The sequence below is a fragment of the Dama dama genome, chromosome 5 (genome assembly GCF_033118175.1).
Source record: "Dama dama isolate Ldn47 chromosome 5, ASM3311817v1, whole genome shotgun sequence".
In the NCBI taxonomy this organism is placed as follows: Eukaryota; Metazoa; Chordata; class Mammalia; order Artiodactyla; family Cervidae; genus Dama; species Dama dama.
Genome location: NC_083685.1, coordinates 200574 through 219911, shown reverse-complemented (window position 1 = coordinate 219911; position 19338 = coordinate 200574). Strand labels below are relative to the sequence as shown.

Here is a 19338-nt window from a genome sequence, read left to right as displayed (position 1 = left end):
CTACCTCACCAGGCAATGAAGTGTGGTGAGGCAGCTAGCTGGAGGGTGGTGGGCTGGGGGTTCCCATGGGCTCTGACTGCACTGGGCAAGGCCAGCAGCTGGCCGAGTCCAAGTACCAGACCCTCACAGGGCTCGGTGCCCGCTGTGGAGTGCCTGGTGCCAACCTCATGGTGCAGCCTGCCAAGCAGAGGGAAGGCCTAGGTGGGCCTTCAGCTTAGGGACCTGCAGCACCCCTCCCCTGGCTCTTTTTAGGAAATGATTTCAACTTGCTACAAACTTGAAAAATGGAACAAAGAATCCAATATCCTTCAGGAGATCCAATCTCAATACCTTACCTAACCACAGTAAACGTTTACAACCATGAAATTAGCATTGATACAATATGGTTAACTAATCTGCTGACCTTTGTCCCACTAATAACCTTTGCCTGAGCAAAGACCCCCTCATCACACTTAGTTGTTGCTCCTACAGCCCTAGAGGGCTCCCCAGTCTCTCTCTGACTTGAATGATCTTGACATTTTTTGAAAAGCACTGGCCATTTTGGGGGTAGAAGGACCCTCCTGTGGGTTTGTGGGGTCTTTGTGATTACACACGGGTTTTGCCTTTGCGGCTTTAGTATGTCCTTCTCCGGAGGCCCTCCGTATGTCCCTTTATTGGCTTTTCCCCCTCTTTTCTTTTATCGAAGCATCTTGAAGACACAAAGCAACACGTCTTTATCTGCTCTGATGATGGACGTGCGCACCTCTGCTGGGGCGCCTGGCGGAGAGGTCTTCCCAGTTGGCTCCTGCAAAGTCACCGCCTTGGCCTTGCAGCCAGGGAGTGTTGGGGGGTGGGGGGGCTCTGTAACGCCGTCAAACTGACGGGCTCTGTCCGGCCCTCGGTCCGCACCGCCGGCTTTGGCCTGCAGCCGTCTCCGTGCCAGGGGAGCTCCCGCCTTGGCAGGGACAGTCCTGGCTCCTCGCGCAGGACAAGCGAGCCGAGAAGGGCCGGACAGCGGCGCCCCGCTTATCGTTACGCTCACCGCCTTCACACGGAAAGCGTGGAGGCCGGCGTGCCTGCGGTCTCGCCCAGGCCCGAGGCGCGCCCTGGGCTCCCACGCCCCGCTCCCGGCGTCCCCCGCGCGCCCTCGCTCCCGGCGTTCCCCGCGCTCCCCCCGGCGCCCTCCGCGGCCGCCGTCCTCCGCGCTCCAAGCCCCGCCCCGGCGGCGACCGTTAGCGCGGCGGCCGCCTCAGCGCCCGGTCGCGCCCGCGCAGCCGCGCATTTCATTGGGCCGCGCTCCGCGGCCGCGAGCGCCGCGCGCCGCCTATTGGCGGCCTCTGCAGCCAGCCCGGCGGCTCCCCCAATGCGGGCAGGCCGCGCGCAGGATTGGCTGCGCGCGCCAAGGCCCGCCCTCCGCTCGCCGCGCGCGGCAGGCGGGTCCCGCCGAGTGAAGAGCGCCCGCGCGGCCCCTCTGGAGGGCGGCGGCGGCGGCGGCGGCGGCGGCCGGGCCGCGAGGCTCTGCGCTGCGGGCGGGCCGCGGGCGCCGGAGGTAGGTGCGGGGCGCGAGGGGCGCCCCGCGGCCGGGCGGGTGGGCGGCGCTGTGGCCTGCGTGAGGCTCGCCCTTCCGCTCCCGGGCCGAGGCCGCGGGGCCGGCGGGCGGCGGGCGGGCGGGCGCGGGCGGGCCTGGCCACGCCGAGTCCCCGGTCCGCCTTTGTGAGGCGCCGCGGGAGCGGGCGCGGGGCCCGCCGCGGTCTGGGCCGGGGCCGGGGGCCGCCGCGCCGCTCGCTCTACGCGCGGGCCGGCCCCGGGGTGTGAGGAGATCCCTCGTCCCGTGGGCCCGAAGCCGTAGACAGCTTTCGGGCGGGCAAGGTCCCGACCGCGGCGGTGCCGGCCCGGGACCCTGCCGGGCGCGAGAGCCTGGGAAGCCTGAGAAGCCGCCCTTCTTTTCCACCACACGCTCACGGACCCAGGGTCACGTAGACGATCGGAATGTGGTTTTGTCGTAACAATGACCCGGGGGTAGAAACAAGTGGAAGGTGACCACCTGTTGACAGTGGTCCCCGCCAGGTGTCCTCCGATGGACCTGGGTTGCTCAGGGTAGGAACTTGACTTGTTTGCATGCTCGCATGTGCCTCAGTTACCCGGCGCCCAGCAGTCCGGGATCGGGCAGGGGACTGTGGCAGGCCCCAAATGCTAGACAAGTGTCCTGTGTCCTGGCCGCAGACTGGACTCCAGTCCTGGGCGGCGGGTAGAGCGGACCAGAAACTCTGCCGCAGTCGGTCACCCCCCAGAAGGGGGGATGGCCAGTCAGCAGTGGCGCCTGTGAGTGTGGGATGTGAGGCTGACAGGATGAGAAAAGGACGGGTGAGGTCATTCTGCCGCTGGGTTGGGCGGAAGGCTGCAACGAGAGGCTTGACTGAAAGGCGGCAGCCACAGCACTGGACCATCCGAGACGGCGCCTCCACGCCAGCCCAGCAAGTGGACCCAAGTGAAGGGCGCTGTCGGAGTGTCTTGGTTTTACACTGTGCTGTGACCTGGGGGTGCCTGCTGCAAGTCTGCTGCTGGCTCACCGTCCACTTGGTGGTCCACTTGGTGAGCCGGGTTTGCATCCCTGTGTGCCGTCAGCTGGAGCAGTAGCAATGGCAGGAGGACCAGCCTCAGCCTGTTGTGGCCCCGGCCACCGCGTGGGGCACGTCCCCGGGCTTTTATAATCTGACTGTGACCTCAGGGTAGGGAAGTGAGTCTTGGCCTCTTGTAGGATCTGCGCTCCCTTCCTTGGCGATCTCCTCCAGTCCCTGATTTTAACGCTGTCTCTCCTGACACCTGCCTGTCCGTCTCCAGCCCCGGCCTCCCTTCTGACAGCTGCACGCTTTTGGCTGCCTCTTCTACACCTCCACGTGTTACTTTGGTGCCAAGTAGCCGTGTCTAAACCTAGGCTATGATCTTCACCTGCCCGAACACTCCCCACGCTGACTTCACCACCTCTGCGCGCGACACCTCTGTCCCGGAGTGTGGAGTCTCCTCGGCCTCCATACACTCCTCAGGGCAGTTTCTCACCACCTCCAGCTTGACATGCTGGTCCAGGCTGCCTGGTGAGCCTCTTTATTTGTTTCTTTGCTCTCACCCTGTGCCTCCTATTATCTACCCACTTAGGGATTTTCTGGACACAGAGCTGTTCTTTTCAACCGTAAGTCTAATACCAAGGCAGTGCAGACCGGAGCTACCTTGTCTGAGTGGTAAAGCACTCCACCACCTTCTCGCTGTGTGACCTTGAGCAAGTTGCTTAACCTCTCTGTCCTTAACCTTTTTCTCACAGTGCTCTGTGAGAACTGGTGAGTGATAGTGCATAACATGCTTAGAACAGGGCCTGCCCGAGGGTTGGTTGTGACTGCTGACCTTGGATCGTGTGACCTCACCGCTTGGACCCTCCTGTCCAGGGGCCCGTCTCTCGAGATAAGAGCCGGAGTCCTGGTCTCCCTTGCCCTCACTGCCCTGGCCTCTTCCCCCGGGCACACTGCTGTCATCCACCACCCCGTGCTCCACCCCGGGGCCTTTGCTCTTCTCAGGGTTGCCTGGAATATCCCCTCCTCCGCCTTCAGGGGGTGTTGGCTGTGAAGCCTTCACTGCCCACCCTTTCCTCAACTCCTTGCTTTGCTTTCTCTTGAACGCGTCTCAGTTTTCCTTAGTTGTTACTTGTCCATCTCTCTGCTAATGTGTGAGCTCTGGGGCTGGGGGTTTTGTCTGTCTCCCGTCCTCAGCATCTGCAGTGTTCTGTGTGCGCCACATGGAAGGCGTTGACGGGTGCAGATAGCGAACAGGGAAGGTCAGGAGCGTGCTCGGGACAGCCTGCAGCGGAGCCCTCAGCGCACTGCCGCCCCAGGGCCAGGCGGCTCCCCAAACTCCAAGGACCACTCGCTGCGGCTCCTAGCCTGCACTCTGGGCACCTCTTCAAGGCCTCCCTTCATCAGGTTTCATAGTTATCATCTTGGTTCTTTGCTTCTAAACTGAGCTTCTCAGCCTCTGAACATGGCCGGAGGTGTCCCCGTCCTCTTCACGTCTCTTCGTTTTAGCCTTTTTGGCCCCCAGAATCACGTGTGGGCTCTTGCTGGGGTCTCTGCAGACCTGCCTGGTGCCCAGGGCTTTGGCCCTGGTCGTGTCTGTGTTCCATAGTGCTGGGCGTGCTGACCTGTCCTCTGAAATGAGCTTTCTTGGTGCCAGGAGACTGGCCTTACCCCGCTCGGTGGTCCTTGTGCACGTCTGGTGCCTCCTCAGTGGTCTCCCGGTTCCGCATCCGTCATCACCTGTGTGCCATGTTTCCTTGGTCCTTAGCACTTTTGGCAGACATGCCTGCGGGGGAGGTATTGTGTTCAGAAACATGAGGACACCTTGGGACCCGGGAAGTAGAAGACAGGTCAGTGGTTGCTGCCCCCTTGTTCATGCTGATACCCCCATCAGAGTAGGTGGTCAGTGAATAGTTGTCGGATGAATTGATTACATCTAAACAAGTCTTTGTCTTTTATGTCCTGTCCCTCCACTGTAACCTCTTAAATGTGTGGTGTCTGCTGTTTCCTGTCTGTCTGCAACCCGCAAGCCTCCCTGAGTGGTGTGGGCACGCATGTGTGTCTGCATCCATGTGCATGGCATGTTCGTGCGTGTCTGCACGGTGTGGGGGTGCGTGTGTGCACGTGCGTGCGTGTGTGCACGTGCGTGCGTGTCTGCACGTGTTCTGCTCTGCTGGAACCTCCCTCCCGCGGCCCTGTGTTTGGACGCCCCGCCCTGCCTTCTCAGCCTGGTGTCTTCCCTGGTGCAAACTCCCCAGGGTTGCATCCTCAGCCCTTTTCTTGGTCTGCCCTTGCTCTCTGGGTGGCCTCTCCTGTGGTTTGGGTGACCGCCTGGCCGACGCATCCTGGTGGCCTCGGCCCTGTTGGCCGGGTCTGCCCAGAGGCTCCGAGCACCCTTCTTTGCAGGCCCTGCCTGAGTGTCCCCTGGGGAGTGGCCCTGTTGGTCTTTGGGGCTGCCTTGTCCTGTTCTCGGCCTCCACCCGCTCAGCAGTGTGGTCAGTTCTGTGTCCACTGTTCTCACGGGTGCGGGCCTCCCTTCTGCTTAGGGACTGAACTGTGGCCTGAGGGTCCCTTCACCCCGGGCCTCCCTGTTGCCCCCTCATGGAGCCAGGCTCCAGGCGGCTGCCAGGACTCCTGTGCCTGGGCTTAGCCAGCCCCTGCAGCCTCTCCTTGCCCGCCCGGCCGGGCTCCGTCCCGGGAGCAGAGCCACGCCCAGCCCGCTGCATCCCTGCCCCTGCCCCCATGCCCTGAGGTCCTGGGTGGCGGAGCCCCAGCCGTGCCTCTGAGGCCATAGTGCCGCAGAGCTGAGCGGAGGGCCGCCCGCTTGCCCTTTGACTGACCGGCCCACGCAGGTGAGTGGACCCACATCACTGGTGCTGGAGGGAAGCTGCACACCCCCGTGTGCTGTGGAAGGGCGGCCGCATGAGCCGAGCCAGGGGAGTGCCGCGGTGCAGTGTAGTGGAGGAGTTCTGGTTTTTTTAATCCTTTTTGAACCTAATTATAATATGTTTTTTGTGTTTCTGAAGTTGGAAATACAGTGGACAACTAGTAAAATACTTGACTTAGGACTTAAGTTATAATTTAGGTTCTGAAGAAGGGAGTCAGGTTCGCCTGTTCTGAAGTGTAGAAGGTGCTCTTCTCAGGCAGTGTCACTGAAGTCTTTTCTGCACCGTCCGTAGCACTGGACTCTCGGTGCCAGGAAGCGGAAGGTCTCTGTCAATGTGTGACGATGCCTTTACGTCTCTTTGCAGGTGGAGGAAGACGGGTGCCCCTTCGGCTCGAGGACAGACTCGCGTAGTCGTCAGTCATTTAAGCTGAGTGCATTGTGATTTCCAATAATTGAGGCAGTGGTTCTAAAAGCTGTCTACATTAATGAAAAGAGCAATGTGGCCAGCTTGACTAAGCCGCCAGCGTGCGCAGCGCGGGCAGGACGCACCCGGGTCTCGACGGACTTGTGCATGTTAGCTGTCTAGAGTTATGTCAGGTTTTTAAAAACTCTGGTCTTTTAAAGTAGTCCTAACCACTTTACTATGGAGACATGTGAGAGCCCCTCTCCTCTCCCGCGTGAGCCCGCAGGAGGAGTGGCGATGGAGGACCGAGCTTGCCCCCTCCGCTCGCTGCCCCGTGGACAGTCTCCACCACCTCCCCTGCAAACGTCCAGTGATGCAGAGGTAATGGACGTTGGCTCTGGTGGTGATGGACAGGCCGAACCCCCTGCCGAGGACCCGCTCAACTTCTACGGAGCTTCTCTTCTCTCCAAAGGATCCTCCTCTAAGGCCCGCCTCCTCGTAGACCCGAACTGTAGTGGCCACAGCCCGCGCACTGCGCGGCACGCACCTGCGGTCCGGAAGTTCTCCCCTGACCTTAAGTTGCTTAAGGATGTAAAGATTAGCGTGAGCTTTACGGAGAGCTGCAGGAGTGAGGACAGGAAGGTGCTGTACACGGGAGCGGAGCGCGACGTGCGGGCAGAGTGTGGCCTGGCCCTCAGCCCTGTCAGTGGGGACGTGCATGCTGGTCCCTGTGGCGGGGGCGCGGGGAACGGGGTAGGCGCCGGGGGTGAGAGTGCGGGTAGGAGGGACGAGGAGCATGAGCTGGATCAGGAAAGGAGAGTGGAGTACGCAGTGCTCGATGAGTTAGAAGACTTTACTGACAATTTGGAGCTAGAGGAAGAAGGCGCAGGCGGGTTCACGGCTAAAGCGATCGCGCAGAGAGACAGAGTGGACGAAGAGGCCTTGACTTTCTCCTATGAGGTATGTCGGCGTCCCCTCCTTTGGCGCACTCTTAGCAAAACCCAGAGAGAGGTGTTTGGGAGTTGCAGCATCTCTGGGAAGCCCATGTTGCGATGTTACAGAGGAAAAAAAAAATCCACAGGAGGTAGAAAGGTCCATGCGGAAAGAAAGAGCCATCAGGAGTCCAGGGGTCCCGCCTCTGCTAACAGAGTTTGGCTGACAGGTCTGCCTTGTACCCGTGTCTCAGCCGACTTGGAACGATCTGCTGGTCACGAGCGTGTGCTTTGGCTGGCCGTTTCATCCTCTTTGTTTTTCAGATGCTCGTGCGCCACAGAGGTGCCCCTAGGCCCCTGAGACCACCTCCTCTCTATGTTGTCGCTGATGCCTGCCCTTGGGCAGGAGTGTGGGTGCCAGGGGCCGCGGTTTCTGAACAGTGTGTTTTGCAGGATGATTTTGACAATGATGTTGATGCTCTCCTGGAAGAGGGCCTCTGTGCTCCCAAAAAGAGGCGAATGGAGGAGAAATACGGAGGAGACAGCGATCACCCATCGGACGGGGAGACAAGCGTGCAGCCAATGATGACCAAGATTAAAACCGTGCTCAAAAGTAAGTCGGGCCAGGAAGTAGCGAGAGTGCTCGGCCGCATGCTACGCTGGGAGAGCCCTCAGGTTGCTGGGCGGCAGTCTGGGCGGCCGTGTGTATCTGCGGGCAGGAGGGTCCTGTCAGTGACGGGAAGCTTGGAATGTGAGGACACACCCTACACACTGCCGTGGTGTGGGAAGGGGGCTTCCCGGCGTGTGGAGGCTGCAGACAGAGGCAGTGCTGAGTGTGGGGGCTGCTCGTGGCCCCTGTCTGAGTTCTCAGTTCTGTGCCGAGCGCTGGGGAAGCTGCTGGAAGCAGGCAGGACTCATTCCACAGTCTGCTCTGAAAGCAGACCCGTGGCTCACACGTGGGCAGAGGTGGAGGGGTCATGGGTACACTGGGAAGAGCGGTTGGGGTGCCTCTTGGTGTCGGGTGGGCGATGGGAAGGGGCTGGAGGGACTCGGGCACACAGGTGATGCCTTCCGCTGAGCACCGTGCAGGTGGCCAGCGTGACAGGAGGAACTGAGGAGTGGCCGGCGCGCCTTCTCCCGGCCGCAGAGCAGACCCGTCGGCGGGGCTGGGTGTGTGTGTGCCGCGTGGGCTGTGGTCTGCTCACGGTCACGGACACGCCTCCTCCTCCTCGGTTACCCAGGGCTGGTTGCAGGCAGCTCCTGGCCCAGCCCACAGGCCCGGGGTGATTGTGCGTGCCCAGCCTTGCCCTCCCTCCCAGGGCCGTCCTGACGCTGGTGTTCGCCTGGCATCAGCCACGTGCAGGTGTCAGACCTGACACAAGGGAGTCGTTTCCGTTCCCCCAAGTGTTGGTGGGGCTGTTTTCATCTCGTCCATGTGTTTTTTTAGATTCCACGTGGCATTTCGCTTTTGTTTCTGAGTTTTTCACTTGCTCCCAATACCGGTAAGAAAAGCAAGCTGTCCTTGAGTCTTTGTCTTGTGCATCTCCCAGCAGCCAGGCCTGTCCGTGGCAGCTCGGGACAGTGCAGGCTTGCCATCTGGTCACAGGGAGCAGTGACCCACAGTCTGCAGTTCCTAGCGGAGCCTACCCAGCTCCTGTGGCTGCACCCGCGGGAGGCGGGCGGAGACGCAGTGTCAGGGTGGCAGAGCTGCAGCGAGGCCCTGTGTCTCGCGGAGCACTGCTTGGGCTCTGCGGTGTGTCCGGGGACTAGAGCAGGTGAAGAGGGTCTTGGCGCCCACGGGTCCCACAGAGGCTCGGACCCAGCACGCAGAGGAGCGGGCTTGCAGGCGGGGCTGGGCTCTCCTGGTGGGGGTGGGCCGTCCCCACCCTGCTCAGAGCTTTTCTGTAAGGCCAGCTCCGGCATGCTGCTGTTTCTGCCCGGGGGCTGACTGTGACTGTCCTGACGGTGCCCACGCGGCTGTGACCACAGCTGTTCTTGCCCCGCGCAGGCCGTGGCCGCCCACCGACGGAGCCACTGCCCGACGGCTGGATCATGACGTTCCACAACTCCGGAGTGCCCGTGTACCTGCACCGGGAGTCGCGGGTGGTCACCTGGTCCAGGCCCTACTTCCTGGGGACGGGAAGCATACGGGTAGGGGCCGCGTCCCTTGTGCGCTTGGTCTTGTGAGTTGCAGGAGGAGGGTGGCCGCCAGGCAGGCCCGTGGGGGCATCAGAGGCCTGTGCGTCCGGCCTGGTGACCTGCGCGGTCTCCCTGCTTGTAGAAACACGGCCCTCCCCTGACCAGCATTCCCTGCCTGCACTACCGGAAGATGAAGGACAGCGAGGAGCGGGAGCGGGGCGTGGGGCTCGCCCCCCCAGAGCCAGAGCTGCCCCCAGACGAGCCTGACCCCCTAGGGGCCGACGCGGGGCCCCCAGACGAGAAGGACCCACTGGGGGCTGAGGCCGCGCCTGGGGCCCTGGGGCAGGTGAAGGCCAAGGTGGAGGTGTGCAAGGACGAGTCAGTTGGTAAGCTTTGGGGCGAACTTGGTCCCTAGGGAGGAGGGGCCCCGTCTGTGCCTGCCCGCCCCCGAGCTCAGGAGACCCGCCCGCTGACCGTGTCGCCGCCCGGACAGCCTTTGGTGGTGACCGTCCGGCCTCTGCGCCGCGGCGTGCTCGTGTGGGCCCTGGGGTCCCACCGCCGGGGTGGGCGCAGCTGCTGTTTCAGCCCTGTGGGCGCCCTCGGTCGTGGGCCGTCCCTCCCATGTCTCTTCCATGGGGGCGGGCTCTCTTAGCCCCTGTCCAGTCCCTGTTAGAGAGCAGCGCGTTTTCGAGCCCCAGGTGTCTGTGTGCTCCTGTCCGTGAGGGGCTGGGGGCTGCTCCCAAGGAGGGGCCGCGTCTGGGGCTGGCAGGGAGGCCTCTGGGGAGCGCGCTGGTGCTCTGCAGGGACGGGGGTGTTCTCGAGACACAGCTGGAAGGGGCCCTCGTCTGCCTGATGGTCTCCCCATGGCACCATCCTCAGCGCGTGCCCACTGCTCTACACTCCTGTGTGGGGAGCTCTGTGGTTTCGCTCCGTCCCTAAGTGTGCACGCATGTGCGTGGTGCCTCAGGCCTCTGGGGGAAGCAGCGGGGTGGGGCTGATGGGAGGCCTGGGATCCTGGGGGAGAGGCGGGGGCAGGAGGCTGTGCTGGGCGCGATGCCTCTGCTGCGGGCCATCGGCACCTGGTTCCCATGGGGAGAAGGTCCTGGAGGCTGATAGTGGTGTTGTTTTTCTAACATTCCTTTTTCTTTGTTTATTTTTGTTTTTTTGTTCTAAATAAACTAAAAGGATAGCCCAGAAGTTTCTCCCTAGGGAACCTGGCAGAGCGAAGGAGCCTGATTGCTTGGCCCCTCATCCTTGAGGGGAAGCGGGAGGGGTGTCGTGTAGCCAGGACCTGTCCTGCCACCGAGGGGGTGACTCTGGTTGGGAGTCCGTCACTCGGGTCTCTGGTCAATCCGTGCAGACCTTGAGGAGTTTCGGAATTACCTGGAGAAGCGCTTTGACTTTGAGCAAGTGACCGTGAAGAAGTTCAGGACGTGGGCTGAGCGTCGGCAGTTCAACCGAGAAATGAAGCGAAAACAGGCTGAGTCAGAGAGGCCCATCCTGCCCGCCAACCAGAAGCTCATCACACTGTCTGTGCAGGACGCGCCCACGAAGAAAGGTGAGCCCAGCCCCGTCCGCCCTGCGGCGCAGAGGTCCCCTGCACAGGCGGGGTCCCAGACTGCTCTGAGACGGCCCCTGTCGTCACGTCACAGAGTTTGTCATCAACCCCAACGGGAAGTCTGAGGTGTGCATCTTGCACGAGTACATGCAGCGCGTGCTCAAGGTCCGCCCCGTGTACAGCTTCTTCGAGTGCGGTGAGTGCCGCCGCCCCTCCCGGCCTTCCCGTCCCGCCTCTGTCTCGGCCTCCTCAGGCATCAGGCGCTGCCTGGGGCTGCTTGTCAGCCCCGCCTGCTGGGATGAGACAGGAAATGGAGGGGGTCGTCCTCACCTGCCGTCCCCTCCCCACGCCCTGTGCACCGCGCCTGTCCCCCCACAGCCCCCCCAGGCCTCCGGCTGGAGGAGCCGCGGCCCTGTGCTGGTTTCCGGCTCCCTCTGTGCCGCCCTCAGCGCTCCTGAGTGAAGGCCGGAAGCTCGGGTCCGCCGTGGTCTCCCTGCTTCTTGGGCTTGCCTAGTCTGCATTCCCACCCCCGCCTTTTGTGTGTGCCCCTGCGCCCATCCACCTTTCTCAGACCTCGGTCTCTGTCCCGGGTGGCTCTGCCTCTGGCCTGTCTCCCTCTGTGGCTGCCCAGTGTCCCGGGGACCCCCGCCTTGCCTTCCTGCCGCAGCCGTGCCCCACGCTCTGCGGTGAGCAGAGTGTAGAGTGTGTGTGTGCTGGTGTGCTCTGAATGTCCTGGCACATGTGTTTTAAAGTGGTCGTTTTAATTTAAGAGAACCCAAGCGAGCCTTTTGGTGCCTCAGTGACCATTGACGGTGTGACCTATGGATCTGGAACGGCAAGCAGCAAAAAACTGGCCAAGAACAAAGCTGGTAACGTGCCTGCTGGTGTCTGGGGGACCGTGTGAACCACCCTGGCTGGAGGTGGGGTGGGCGAGTCGGGTATTTATGGAGTTATCCACTTGGATGTTTTTAAGTCATGCACTCACTGGCAAGGATTCACCAAGAGGCAGGCTGTGAGAAGCGAACATAGAAGGCTTTCGTCCGCTTGGATGGGTGGGCCCGCGCCTCCTGCCCCAGCCCTCCACTCCCCCAGCACACACAGCGCTCTGGGTTGCCTGAGCCTGGGCGCCATCTGTGTAGACCCTGCACGGCGGACGTGCTCCTCAGGGGTCCTGATGTCCGTGAGGACCGCTCCCGAGTGCTTCTGGCTGAGACTTGGGGCTGCCGGTCCAGAGCACAGCCGGGCAGGCCCTGGGAGCTCCTCCTGTTGCGCCTGCTGCTGGCTGTATTTGCACACCGGGCGGGAGCGTGCTTCTGGGAGCCATTTAGCATCTCCTGGGGAGGACCCGTGGCGGGCTGGCTGTGGCTGTGCCCTAGGCCCTGGCGCCCCGTCTCCGCATGTCTTAGAGCAACTCTGTGCTCACAAAACCTGGGCCATGTCCGCTCCCTTGCCACCTCCCCGCGGCTCAGGCTGGCGCAGGGTCTGAGCTCCGGGGCTCAGAGTCCGCCCCCCTTGGTCTCCCTTGGTGGCTGATGCTGAGGATGATGGACTGTGTGGCCGTCCCCTCGCCAGGCTGCGCCAGGGTTGCGTGGTCTGCCTCCCCCGCCCCAGGAGGCCCCTCCACTTCAGAGAGGCTCCAGAGGGTCTTCCGGCTCCACCCACCCGTGGGCTGTTCGCAGGCTCTCAAGGCAGAAAGCTGTGAGGTGCAGCCGTCCTCATGGCACCCCCACCCCCACCCTGGCGAGGCTGGCCCCTGCAGGCGCGCTCCTGTGCCCGGGGCGCCCACACTGGGCCCGCAGAGCTCCCCCGAGTGCCGCCCCGCCCCTGGGGCCTGGCTGCTGTCTGAACTTGGCCCCTCACCCAGTGCTCCTCCCGGCAGCCCGCGCCACGCTGGAGATCCTCATCCCTGACTTCGTCAAGCAGACATCAGAGGAGAAGCCCAGAGACAGTGAGGAGCTGGAGGTGAGCCTGGGCCCGCCGCTCTCGTCAGGACGGGGAGGCCTGCCTGTTTCTGCGGGCGAGGGCTGTCCCCCTAGCAGGTCTCCGTCTCCCTGTCTTGCCGTGGGTGTGAGAAACTGTGTTTGCCGTACTGCACGGAAGTCACGCTGCGCTGAGAGCTGTGCGGTAGACGAGCCTTCGAGGCAGAGGCTGCAAAAGCTGGACTGTTCTTTGTGTTGAGAACCACTTAAAACTGTGAGCTGCTTTGGGTAGATTGCTTCTGTGGGTTTTTGTAGCAAGGGCTTCTTACACTGAAGGATACATCCTTATTTTAAAACCAAACTATTTCTATTTGTTTGGTTTGCCAGGTTTTAGTTCTGTCACGTGGGTTCTAGTCCCCTGACCAGGGATAGAACCCAGGCCCCTTGCGTTGGAAGCATGGTGTCTTAACCACCGGACCATCGGGAAGCCCCTGCGCTCTTTTTTTATAACACCTTTATTGAAGTTTAACTCATATATGCCGTAGTTTTTCCCTTTTCAGCTACACAACACAGTAGGTTTTTGTATTCTCAGATTGTGTTTATCACTCCTGAAGGAAACCCTGTCCCTGTTATCTGGTCCCCCGTCTCGTCCAGCTCCCCGACCCTGGCGGCACTGGCTGCTTTCTGTGCTGGGTCCGCCGCCTCTGACGTCTGCAGTCAGTGGAGCCAGACCCAGGTGCTCCTACTGACTGCTGGTGACCCGGGGCTTTATCAGCGTGAGGACGTTTCCTTCCACTCTTGGTTTGTTGACTGTTTCTGTCTGCAATGGATGTTGGGTTTTGAATTTTCTGCTTCTGTGAGATGATCACATGGTTTTTATCTTTGATTTTACTGATGTGGGGTTATGTTCCATTAGCTTTTGAATATAAAACAAACCTCACATTCCTGGGATAAGTCCCACTCAGTTGCGGTGCACGGTTCTCTTTATGTGTGGATCGGCTTGGCTTGCTGCTGTTTTTTTAAGGATTTCTGCAGCTGTGTTTCTAAGGGGTGCTGGTCTGTATTTTTTTTCCTTATGATGTCTTTGGTGTTGGTATCAGGGCAGTACTTGCCTCGTAGAATGAGTGGGAAAGTCTTCCTTCCTCTTTCATCGTGTGGAAAAGTTTGCGAAGGATTGGTGTTAATTTTTAAACACTTGGTAGAATTCACCAGTGAAACCATCTGGGCCTGGACTCTTCTTTGTTTTCAGGTTGTTCACTTGTGCATTCTCAGGCTTTCTGCTGCTTCTCGAGCCGGTTGTGGGATTCTGTGTCTCGGCAGGAGTTTTCCCAGGTGACCAGGTCCTCTAGGGGACTGGCATTCACAGTGCCCTCTTGTGACCCTTTTTACTTCAGCGGGGTTGTGATGTCCTTGCTTTCGTTCCTGAGTTTTAGCAGTTTGAGTCTTTGTTTTCTTTTGGCCATTCTAAGTGTTTGTCAGTGTTGTTGGTCTTTTCAAATACACAGCTTCTGGTTGTGTGGAAGTTCTCTTTTTTCTTCTCTGTTTCAGTTCCAGCCTTATTGTTTTTTTTTTTTTTTCTTTTTCCTGCCAGGCTTGTGTTTGGTTTGTCCTTTGTTCTAGTTTCTTAAGGTTTAGGGTATTGATTTGAGGTCTTTTTAAATGTGGGGTTTACAGCTGTCAATTTTCTTCTGTGTACTAATTTGCATCCCATAATTTTCCTTTAATATATGTTGTGTTTTTGTTTTTATCTATGTCAAGATATTTTCCTAATTACTCTTGTGATTTTTTTTTCTTTGAACCAGTAGTTATTTTAGGACCATTTACTTTTCATATATTTGTGAATCTCCCCAGTTTCCTTCAGTTATTGATTTATAACTTAATTCCATTGTGATTCAGAACCACAGCTTGTGTGATTCCAGTCAGTCCTTGAACGTTTGTCAAGGCTTGTACTGTGCCCGCCCGAGAGGCTGGGCGTGTGTGCTTGCCGGCGGAGTGAACTGGCCGAGCTGGTGAGGGGAGTGCTCACCTTTCTGGAGGGTCTGTCCTGGAGGGAGAGGTGTGAGTCCTCAGTTACTGCCGAGTTGTCTGTTCACTGCCATCATGTTTGCTCCCTGTATTTGGGGCTGTTAGGCGCCTATGTCTTTGTGATAATGTAATAAAGTAACAAGTAGATGTTTGGTCTCTGTCCTTGATTCCTGCAAAGAGCTCATGAAGAAGAGAAATTACCATTTGGTTTTTGTCCTCAGTTCCTGAAATAGCTCCGTTTGATAAAAGTGAAGGGGACATTTGGGACTTTCCTGGCAGTCCTGTGGTTGGGACTGCACACCTCGGATGCAGGGGAATTGGGATCCTGTGTGCCAGGAGGTGCAGCCAAAAAGTAAAAACAATTTAAGTGAAGGGAACCCTTTATTCTAACCCCTTCCCTCTGCCTGAGTTCATGTCGAGGTGGCCTGAGGCGGGGGGCTGGTTGCTGGGGGCACCCCTGTGCAGTCGGGGGTAGGACTGCAGCCCTATCCTCCACCACCCGTGCCCGGGGTGGGCTCTCCCGTTGTGGCCGGTGGTCTGAGCAGCACCCTGACTGCGGGGCTTAGGGTGCCCTGGCCGGCGAACACCCAGAGGTGCGGGGAGGGAGGCACGCTCAGACAGGATGCTTTCCCGCTCGCTGGGACCAGGGCCACCTCCTGACGCTGTCGGGGAGGAAGCTCCCTCGCTCCTGGAGGAGCAGGTTCCTGGAGTTCTGTATGAAGAAGGTGGGGCTCGGGGCCCCAGGAGCTGGACAGTCGGGGAAGGGGCCTCCCTGAGAGGCTCTGACAGAGTGTGTGGTTGTGGGTCACTGCCAGCCTGCGAGGTGAACACAGCCCCACCAGGGAGGGCGCTGTGCTCCTGAGGGTCCCAGCTGCTGCGGGCTGACAAGGCCTCTGTCGCCAGCCTCGTTCTCTGAACCGGCTGGGCGCCTGCTCTTCGTCACCGTGGCCAAGTTTCTCTTCTGTCGTGTCTGGTCACTTTCTCTATTCTAAATTCACTTACGATGGTTTTCAAGGTTTTTTCCCAAAGGTTGTGTGTCTTTAGCTTTCTGGCCAATGGTCTGATCAGACTCTGGTTCAGGACGGGCTCTGAGGCCAGCAGGCAGTTGTGTCTCGGGCGACCGGGCCCGAGGTGTGAGTGCAGCGTCACTGAGAGGCCGTGACAAGGGCGGGGGCAGCTGGATGGGCCCCGGGCGTGGCCGGCACTCACCAGCCGCTTCCCTTTGTAGTATTTCAACCACATCAGTATCGAGGACTCGCGGGTCTACGAGCTGACCAGCAAGGCCGGGCTGCTGTCGCCCTACCAGATCCTCCATGAGTGCCTTAAAAGGTGGGGTGTCCCTGCCCGGGACCTCTCCAGGGGACTGGCGGGGGTCCTGAGAGAGCCCTTCTGGGATGGGAGCCACGGTTTGGGAAGGATGGTGGGTGCCATCTCGGGGCGATGTTGCCTACTATCTGCTTTGTCCCCCAGAAACCACGGGATGGGAGACACCTCCATCAAGTTTGAAGTAGTTCCTGGTAAAAACCAGAAGAGCGAATACGTCATGGCGTGTGGCAAGCACACAGTGCGCGGCTGGTGTAAGCCCCCCCACCCCTCCACCCTGCACACGTGTGTACCTGCTTTCAGTGACCGCAGGGTCTGCTGCCCGGGCTCACCTGGGCCTCAGCCACATGCTGACGGCGCCCAGGTGCACCCGCCACACCGCACGTCACCCTGAGACCCAGCCAGCCTGCGCGCCGCTGTGGTGGCTGGCGTCCCGGGCTTGAGCTGCTCACCTGGTTGGGCCGTGGCCCCGGCTGCCGGCACGGCCCGCCCACTGCTGGGTCCCTGGGAGGGGGGCGGCTCACACAGCCCAGCACCGGGTAAGGGAGAAGGTCGTGCCCAAGCAGGCCGCGGAGACCGTGCAGACCAGGCCGTCCCCACGGACACCAGCGCTTGCTGAGCCCAGCCCTGAGTAGGGGGCAGAGGCCCCGTGCCCCTCCAGTCTGTTCTGCACCCTGGCCTCTCCTCCCTCTGTCTAGAAACATCTGCCGCACAGGACTCTCCCCCGCCCCCAGCCTGCCTTGCGGGACGCATCATCTGTGTGTCTGCAGCTGCAGGCAGGGGGCCTCGAGAGCCGCGTCCTGGGGGGCATCCTGCCCTCCCCGAGCCTCTGGCAGGCGGGGCTGTGTGGAGTGTGCCTGTCTGGACACGGTGCCCTGTGGACGTGGATGTCTTGACTCCATGTCCACATCTCCGCCCAGGTAAGAACAAGCGCGTTGGGAAGCAGTTGGCATCTCAGAAGATCCTGCAGCTGCTGCACCCGCACGTCAAGAACTGGGGGTCCTTGCTGCGCATGTATGGCCGTGAGAGCAGCAAGATGGTCAAGCAGGTAATTGGGGGGGGGGCGCGGGGCACAGCGGGCGGGCGAGTGCATGCGGGTGCTGTCCCAGGCACCAGCATCGTGTGCCTCTGAACAGCCCATGTGTGTCCTCTGTTTTGGCCAAGATGTTGAGATTTCACAACACTGTTAAGTTTTTGTGCATTTAGGGCAAAGTACAGGGAACTGACATCTGTGGTCTTTGATTTTTTTCCCCTGACTTCAGAAATGGTCCCCAGTGAGTGGTGGGTGTGGAGGGTGAGGACTGCGGGGGGCACCCCAGCCATCCCCAAAGAGCTCCTGGGTCTGGGCTGGGGGAGTGGGGGGGGCCCTGAGGTGCTGGGCCATGCGTGGCTGAGCCGCTGCCTTCCTGTCTCTGCGTGGAGAGAGGGTCCTCCTCGGCCAGGAGCTGGGGAGAAGTATGCCCGGCCCTGCTGGGAGGCCCCAGAGCCATCGGGGGGTGCGGCCCATAGGCGTCCTCACACGGCGCTCACCCCACGAGAGTGCGGGGAGCGTGGTGTCGGTCCTCAGGCTTCTCGTGGCCATGGGGCAGGGCAAGCCTGGGCCCCTGCATGCTGTCCCCCCGACCACGTTGGGACCTGGTCACCCTCGGCGGAGGCCTCTGGGCATGGTGTGTGCCTGACTTGTGGCTGGCAGGCTGTGGGGGCCGGTGGACCCCCGCACCCAAGGCAGTGGAAGCAGGGATGGCTAGCAGCCTGGCAGGTGGGTCATGGGACGGGAGGCCCGGCCGGTGCCGCCAGCAGGCTCTGCTCCCCAGGAGACCTCGGACAAAAGTGTGATCGAGCTGCAGCAGTTTGCCCGCAAGAACAAGCCCAACCTGCATATCCTGAGCAAGCTGCAGGAGGAGATGCGGCGGCTGGCGGAGGAGCGGGTGCGCGGTGGCTTAAATCCCTGGGGACTGGGAACCTAACCCTCCTCTCTGGGGCGTCCGTCCTGGGAAGCGCCAGCGTGTGGTGCTGTGTGCTGGGCTCGCTCCCTCCCCAGGGCTCTACAGTGCCTGTGGGCCCGCCCCTGACTTCGGGCTGCGGTCCCTGTGGCCCCACCACTGACTTCAATGTCCTTCCAGGAGGAGACACGCAAGAAGCCCAAGATGTCCATTGTGGCGTCTGCGCAGCCTGGCGGCGAGCCCCTCTGCACCGTGGACGTGTGAGGGCGGCCAGCTCGGGGCCGCCAGTGCACTGGGGATCTGCCTCTGGTTCCACGGCCCCACTGCGTGCCTGACAGCAGGCCCATGCAGCTCCTTCTGGGGGCCACCTAAGGCCCCGGTGACTGTTCCGGCTTCCACCCACCTGCCACACAGGCGGACGTGGACAGCTGGGAGATCGCCGTGGGGCTCTGCTCATGTGGACAGACCCTGAAGCTTTTCATGAATTTTCTGTGTAACGTGCACTGACCAGAAGTGATAGTTGATGACATGAAATGCGAAGGCCGTGCACCCTGGCTCCCACAGGCATGTAGGGACCCAACCAGAAGGCGCAGGCCGGTACCCCTCCCCTTCCAGCCTCCTGGGTTTTCCTTCTTTTCTCTGGAAAAAGTTAACAGTAGGAAGGAGTATTTCAGAGGTTGCAGGCAAACCACCATGGTGATCTTTCTTCACCCAGAGAGGCGCTGCCCGTGGCACGGGCGCTGCCCTGCCTGCTTGCCGGCCCGGCATCTGTTCTCAGAGCCCTGAACACACCTTCGTGGACAGAGGCCCCTCACGTTTGCTGGCCTCTGCTGATTTTTTACTAAATTTTTGCACAGTCCAGTCTGTCCACCCATCAATTTTTAAAGCTTTTATTGTATTTTAGTGTTTGGAAAGAAGCTTTTACAGTGAGGGTAGAAGATAGGTATGGAATCACGTAGCAGATGTGACCAGTTAATGCATTTTAGCTCATGGACTTACTTATAAAGAGGAGCTGAAGATGCTCACGCTGGTGCAGGTGGCCCTTGACTACGTGCAGCTGTGCGGCGTGACCAGGCGGTCCCGTGGATGGGGGTGGGTCTGTTCCACCCTCAGCCACGGAGCCTTCAGAATGCCCCCCTACATGACTGAGGTCGGCCCCCGCGGACCTTTGTAAAACAATCCACGAATCAAGTCGCTGTAATTATACGCTTCTGTCCTGTCCTGTCTACAGTGGTGAATAACAGCTTGAGTGTTTGCCCTTAAAACAGCCAGTGTGCCACCTTGACACAATGCCTCGCGCAGACGAGGTGGTGACCTCGCCACAGCCTGTCCTCCCTCTGTTCCCTTCCCCAGGCATGGGCACGGCTCTGCTGCAGGGGCAGCTAGGCCACAGCCACAGGCACGAGCCTCGATGGGCAGCAAGGGGAACAACCTGCCGGTCCTCCACAGGCTGCAGCCTCCTGGAGAGTGGGGGTTCCCAGCTCTCCTCAGCACTCACTGCCACCAGGAGGGCCTCCTCTGGGGCAGAGACAGGCAGGTGGGGTGGCAGCACTGTGCCCTGTGTGGCTGGCTCCCAGGCCCTGCACCTCTGAGCAGCACAGGCTCTGCTGGGACTCCTGGCTGCTCCCAGTTCTGAGATGCCTTCTGGGGCCTGCCCCCCTGTATTCAC

At 60.5% G+C, this 19338-nt stretch overlaps 1 protein-coding gene across 1 annotated transcript; it reads left to right on the top strand.

The window, feature by feature from the left end:
* The first annotated feature begins 1479 nt into the window (after window positions 1–1479).
* Window positions 1480–18895, top strand: DGCR8 (DGCR8 microprocessor complex subunit). Its single transcript, XM_061141297.1, has 14 exons — window positions 1480–1528; window positions 5792–6790; window positions 7216–7375; window positions 8771–8913; window positions 9044–9287; window positions 10262–10459; window positions 10554–10655; window positions 11230–11328; window positions 12339–12421; window positions 15632–15732; window positions 15874–15980; window positions 16647–16774; window positions 17541–17654; window positions 17850–18895. Exons 2-14 carry the CDS (start codon window positions 6071–6073, stop codon window positions 17931–17933), a joined length of 2283 nt encoding a protein of 760 aa, XP_060997280.1. The 5' UTR covers window positions 1480–1528; window positions 5792–6070; the 3' UTR covers window positions 17934–18895.
* The last annotated feature ends 443 nt before the right edge of the window (window positions 18896–19338 follow it).

What these genes read in the sequence shown, in the direction of transcription:
- DGCR8 (XM_061141297.1), top strand. Translation starts at nt 6,071, where the DNA reads ATGGAGACATGTGAGAGCCCCTCTCCTCTCCCGCGTGAGCCCGCAGGA. An exon ending in GTGCAAGGACGAGTCAGTTG is followed by an intron (nt 9,288 to 10,261) that starts GTAAGCTTTGGG and finishes CAATCCGTGCAG; the next exon opens with ACCTTGAGGAGTTTCGGAAT. An exon ending in GGCGGCTGGCGGAGGAGCGG is followed by an intron (nt 17,655 to 17,849) that starts GTGCGCGGTGGC and finishes ATGTCCTTCCAG; the next exon opens with GAGGAGACACGCAAGAAGCC.